Source organism: Gastrolobium bilobum, unplaced genomic scaffold (assembly GCF_033153095.1).
Source record: "Gastrolobium bilobum isolate Gb01-03AN ecotype WA unplaced genomic scaffold, APGP_CSIRO_Gbil_v1 utg168425, whole genome shotgun sequence".
Taxonomy (NCBI): domain Eukaryota; kingdom Viridiplantae; phylum Streptophyta; class Magnoliopsida; order Fabales; family Fabaceae; genus Gastrolobium; species Gastrolobium bilobum.
The window spans coordinates 9,098-15,368 of NW_026895369.1; the positions used below are offsets into that span (position 1 = coordinate 9,098).

Below are 6,271 nucleotides of genomic sequence, written 5' to 3' on the forward strand. Positions count from 1 at the left end.
TAAAGTCAATTCATAGCCGACAAGAATGTGTTATGCAACAAAGGGTTTCGAAGGAACTTTATGGTTATTCACTTACCGCATTTAAATTGGATCTTTTTTTTTTAGGGTACAACTCAAGAGAAAGGCTTGGTGCCTTGTAATATTGTCATTATAACTAAACAGACAACGCAACTGTTTCCTCAAAACATGGCTTAAACCATTTGCTATTTTGACGAATTAATGCTTAACCCAACAGCCTTTGACGACTATATATATTAAGCACACCTAGAGGTGCATTACTCACAACCTATCCTAAGGAACCAGATACCCAAAAACCCACTCAGGCTTTAGTGGGGGGTGTCTTGTTCTGATCATCAAAAACACTTAATTTTTTTGTTTATTTTTTTACCAATAATGGCACATTTGCATAAGGTTCTTTTGATTCTCACGCTCTTTTTCCTTGCTGTGAATGCCAAACACAGACGCCACAAACGCAAAAACCCACACCTTCGAATCCCACTCCTTCCAATCCCACACCTCCCTCCCTTACCTTTCACGCAAGAACCCTCGGATGATAATAACAATTTTCCTGGTCAAAATGATAAAGATGATCAGGTTATTGGAGGAGGGGAAGAAAACAAGGGTGATTTCAATATGGTATCTTTTGGGCATTGGGAGCTGATTTCTGAGAACTCAGGTGTATCAGCCATGCATATCAATTTGTTGCCAACAAATAAGATAATCGTCTTTGACTCCAAAATTTACCGTAACTCAAGACTCAAATTACAAGATGGGGTGCCATGCCTTCCGTACAAAGATGCCAATCAAAATGACCAACTTGATTGTGCTGCTCATTCCATGGAATACGATATTGAGACAAATCAAGTTAGGCCACTCAAGGTTTGTATACATATCATTATTTTAATTTGTTTTTCACACCTGATCAAGGTTTAATTAGAAGAATATAATATTGATGGATGAGATTGAGAGATGACTAATAAATAGGTTTTAACTTAATTTGGTGCAGATAGGAGGGGGAGATCCGTGGTGCTCAAGCGGAGGGCTTGCACCTGACGGTACCCTCGTGGGTTCTGGTGGTTTCCTAGATGGAGGAAAAACCCTCAGATTCATAGGTGGTCCTGATTGCCAAGACTGTCAATGGAGGGAATATGACAACGCATTGGCAGAGGAAAGATGGTACTATATATAACCTACGCGCTATATATATATATAGGGTGATGATCATTTTACACCAGTGTAAGTTACACTCTCAATCTTGTCCGCTGATCCCACTTATATTTAAGGGCTCAAATTTTTTAGTAATGTGAGCCATTAGATACAAGTGGATCAATGGTCAAGATTGAGTGTAAGACTTGTAACTCTTACACCGGTGTAAGAATATCCTGCCCCATATATATATATATATATATATATATATTAAAGCCCCATTTTCATTTACTCCATCTTATATATACATCTTGATACTTCAATTTTTATTTTTATTTTTCTAATTTTGCGGCCATCAGTAATTTGTTGATTGAACAATTAATTCAATTTGAAACTTACCATTAAATTTATATAACCTATGATGAGAGACATTGAACAAATTAATACAATATGAATATGACACGTGTTATCACTATATATTCCATTCTTCAATTCCATGCATATAATGATATCATCATCTTATAGGAGATTAATTTGGGTACAAAATGAACAGGTATGGAACTCAACAACTCCTTCCCAATGGAGACTTCATTGTGATAGGAGGGCGCAGATCTTTCAGCTATGAGCTCCTTCCAAAGGAAGGCCAAAAAGGCGAGAAACCCTACTTCTTCCCATTCCTCTACGAGACCTCCGATTTCGACGAGAACAACCTCTACCCATTTGTCCACCTTTCCACCGACGGTAACCTCTTCATCTTCTCAAACAACCGGTCCCTCCTCCTCAACCCCACTACCCACAAAATCGTTCGCACCTTTCCCGTCTTGCTCGGCGGTTCCCGTAACTACCCAGCCTCCGGCATGTCAGCTCTCCTCCCAATAGACCTCAACGCCGCCACCCTCAAGGCTGAGGTCATTGTCTGCGGTGGAAACCTCCCCAACGCTTTCGAGTTAGCTGAGACCAAGAAAATCTTCCTGCCAGCTCTTCAAGACTGCAACAGGTTAACCATCTCAGAACAATTCCCTGAGTGGGACAGAGAGTTAATGCCTTCGAGGAGAACCATGGGAGATGCTCTGATCCTCCCCAATGGAGAACTCTTACTCATCAACGGTGCACAAGTAGGCACGGCAGCATGGTGGGATGCTGATGCACCTAACTACACCCCCGTTTTGTATAGCCCTCTGAAGCCTAAAGGGTTGAGGTTTAGGGTGTTGAAGCCAAGCCAAATTGCCAGAATGTACCATTCAACTTCAGCAGTGCTTCCTAGTGGAAAGATTTGGGTTGGTGGAAGCAACACACACGATAGGTATAAGGATCAAGATAAGTTCCCAACTGAGACTAGAGTTGAGGCTTTCTCTCCTCCTTATCTTGATGCAAAGTTTGACAAGTATAGGCCACAGATCAATGAGTTTGCTTCGGATAAGGAATTGAGATATGGAGGATACTTTGAGACACAATTCTCGGTTGAAGATCAAGCTATGTTGACTTTGAATGACATTAAGGTTACCATGTATTCCCCACCTTTCACCACTCATGGGTTCTCTATGGGCCAGAGGCTTTTGTATCTCAAGACTGAGAATATAATGACATTTGAAGGCTTTTATAGGGTTAGGTTGGTGGCGCCACCGTCCGGTGAGATTGCTCCTCCTGGGTATTACTTGCTCTTTGTCGTCCACCGTGGTTTGCCTGGCAAGGGAATGTGGGTGCACATCCAGTAGAACGAGTTCTGTTTGTGTTTGTTATTTCATTATTCTTTCCTTCCTTTGTTGTAACTCCTTTTGAAAAAACAAAATACATATATAAATATATACATAGATTTCTTGAAATTCTTATTCATTTATACGTATAACTAAGGATAAAACACCCGTTTACAAAAAAAGAAGAAGATAAAACATAAAAAGCCTTCGTTCCTAAAACTTTTACATAAGAATTTTACTATTATCATTAAGTAAAAAAGAAATAGACATAAGAATTTCACATAATCAAGTCATATAAAACTTTTACATAAGAAAATCCTCTCCCATTTATCTATCTTGCTAGTAATAATTAATATTGTCGGGAGTAAACAACTGAGGTCTTTTGTTAATCGCTTTAATGTTTCTAAAGTAAATATAAATAAGTTATCTACATTCGCTTCTAAAACGACATCGTTTTGTATTGAAAAATTAATAAATTATAATGAAAAAGACTATTATAACCCTGAAATAAATTATAATTAGAAAAATATCTTGATTTCCGCCTCAAAACAATATCGTTTTGGACTTACTGTAGATAAGTTATCTACATTAACTGTAGAAAAAATGAACCCTTTGTTAATTGGCTATAATCTTTTGGGTAATGTAACATGATCCTAATCATGTCACCTCTCATATTTCTTTCTTCTTTTCCCCCTCTTCAGCACCTAGAACTTCAATAAAAGTATCTACATTCAACCTCCTCAAGTATCTATATTCAACCTCCTCACTATCACTTTATTAACATCAAACTACCCTTGTGATTCAATGGATTATCAAATAATCCGCTTGTAATATGGTCTATCATTATTTTGTTATCACTACAATCAAAACGACTAACCTTTGAAGCCACTGATCAGTACACTGTCCCCGAGAAAATGACTGATCATTTCTTCTCGGTCTAAATAGATGTTACTTGTCATTGAAACTCTATGTACAGTGCAATCTGCTTGTTGAATTACAAGTTAAAATTGACCAATATAAAAAATTAATTCAATTACAAATTTTAAGAAATTGATTGAGGGTTATTTTAATAATTTATATTATTTTTTAACATATATCTTTACGTAAAAGTCCATTGGACTTACAGTATGGATATTACTTATACTCAATTTTTGGTTTATCTTATACATATTTTAGTTTCACTTGAAAGTGAAGGAGTATTGAACTCATGATATCATGATTACTGAAGTTTTGATACAATATAAATAATCATCTCAACTCAAAATTTTAACAGTGTTGGATGAGAATTTTTTTAATGATTTATATCATTCTCTGACATAAAATAAATAAATAAAAAAGCATTCTTAATCTTAGAGAAAGTGCTCAAGATATGCCTAAAATTTTTAATTTTCCTCAATCAGGCGTGCACGTCCCAGAGAGACATCCTTACTCTAACACATAACTCATCATTCATAGCTGTGTAGTCCATTACTAGTGTTGTGCATTCATGCGTTGAGGCTTGGTTCCCAGCAACACGACACCAACTTCCCATGAATCCTACCACGCACATATCAAAATACCGTCTGTATTTCATATGATTGCACCACACCTTCCCATGAATCCTACCGCGTACGCATCAAAACACCATCTGTATTTCAAATTATTTTGAGTCCTGATTTATGACATCAGCTTAGGGTAACATTTTATTCTGAAACATTAAATCATATAGGCAAGCCTGTGTTTACTCGAAAACATTATTTCAAAAATTAAGACAAGACAAAGCCAAACCAGATTTCAAACACTTGTACCCTATCAACCATCAGGAGCCAACTTATTTATGAAACCAGACATAAATTCCTTAGGGTGCGTTTGGTTGAGGAGAAATATTATGAATAATAGGGAAATGTTATGTATAGGGAAATAGGTGGGAAGTGAGATTGGTAGGAAAATGTAAGAAAAAGTTGTTAGGTTAGAAAAAAATTTACAGTGAAAATTAGGTAACTTTTGTAAAGTCTATGTTTGGCTGTAAGCAACATATAGATGGGAAAATGCAGTGGGTATTACAAAAATAACCCTTGATTTTAAATTTTTTTGCTGTTGCCTAAGTCAATTATTGAATATTCAGAGACTTGAGAATCTGATTGATTCTCTTGAAAAGGCCAAAGAGGAAGCCAAGAAAAAGGCAGAGGAGGAAGCAAAGAAAAAGGCTGAGGATGAAGAAGCACAGTTGAAGGCTGAAAAGAAAAAGAACAGTTGGGTCAAGAGGAAGAGGTGAAAGCTAATGGAAAATCTAAGGAAGAGGTGAAAGAGAATGGAAAATCTAAGGAAGAGGTAAAAGAGAATGGTACCATCTATTAATTTCAACGATATGCATGCTTTGCATTTTTTTTGTTTGTTTGTGAAATCATAGTTGAATTATGCTGATCTAATGTAGTTTTAATTGCTTTTCCTTTGTTATCAAAGTAATAAATTGAATTCACGATTCAAAGCTCATGTTTACCTTTTATTAACGATAAGGCAAAACAAGCCCTTTCTTTTTATCATTATTTTTCATCTTTCTTTAGATGTTTGAGCTTCAATAGAACATCTCTTACATTATGAAGTTATGCAACTTTTCTTCTTGAAATTTGAACATTATGCTATGAACACATTTTTGCTGCACATCGTCTCACAAGTTTTTTCACCTAAATGCAATTTCTGAAATTAAAAAAAAAACACCATGGACATGGATGAAGGGAAAAAACACTGTCTTTGTGTGGAAAGCACCCAAAAACAGAGACAAATTTTTTTTTTTTGTTCCACCGAGTTACCTCCCACAGCAACCAAACTTCGGCCTCACTGATGATGGTTTCCTTTCGGTTTCATACCAGAAACAAGACGATGGTGAAGCCTATTTCGCACATCCATTCCCTTGAATGTTTCCCTGTGTCCGTGTGCAATTCTTGGTCTTTGGAAAGTGACATATCTAAACAAGTCTGCAAATAGATTTGCTACGACATTGTCCTTTCGCGCGCAAACAAGGGGTACTGGTCTTTTCTTTAGTATGCGGTGTGTGCAAATATGGAGGTTTTCAGCAATACTACATTGCAAAAGGGCAACTTTGGCCGGCAATATCGATAGAAATAGATAGGGAAATATGTTTGGTAGCATTCGAAATTAGGTAGCTAAGTCAGGAACCACCTTGAACCAAACGATGGTTTCTTATATTCCCACTTCTCATTTATCTATTATTCTCAACAGAATCCTTCAACCAAACAGCCCCTTAGGATTTGTTGGTGAGTTTAAAGTGGAAGGGAAGAAAAGGGATCCACGACGAGGGAGAGGAAGGGAAGGGAAGGAAAGAGTTAAAAAAATGGTAAGGGAAAAAAATAGAATGTTAATGTGATATTTTTATCAATTTACCCCATTTTTAAAATTAATATAATTAATATATTTTATAAATTAAATTAAAT

At 36.4% G+C, this 6,271-nt stretch overlaps 1 protein-coding gene across 1 annotated transcript; it reads left to right on the top strand.

Moving 5' to 3' along the window:
• Positions 1 to 393: 393 nt before the first annotated feature.
• On the top strand, positions 394 to 2,861 carry LOC133307567 (aldehyde oxidase GLOX1-like). Its single transcript, XM_061508096.1, has 3 exons — positions 394 to 879; positions 1,007 to 1,176; positions 1,700 to 2,861. Exons 1-3 carry the CDS (start codon positions 394 to 396, stop codon positions 2,859 to 2,861), a joined length of 1,818 nt encoding a protein of 605 aa, XP_061364080.1.
• The last annotated feature ends 3,410 nt before the right edge of the window (positions 2,862 to 6,271 follow it).

Coding starts and splice junctions, on each gene's coding strand:
- LOC133307567 (XM_061508096.1), top strand. CDS start 394: ATGGCACATTTGCATAAGGTTCTTTTGATTCTCACGCTCTTTTTCCTT. Junction 880..1,006: donor ATCAAGTTAGGCCACTCAAG/GTTTGTATACAT, acceptor AATTTGGTGCAG/ATAGGAGGGGGAGATCCGTG. Junction 1,177..1,699: donor GCATTGGCAGAGGAAAGATG/GTACTATATATA, acceptor CAAAATGAACAG/GTATGGAACTCAACAACTCC.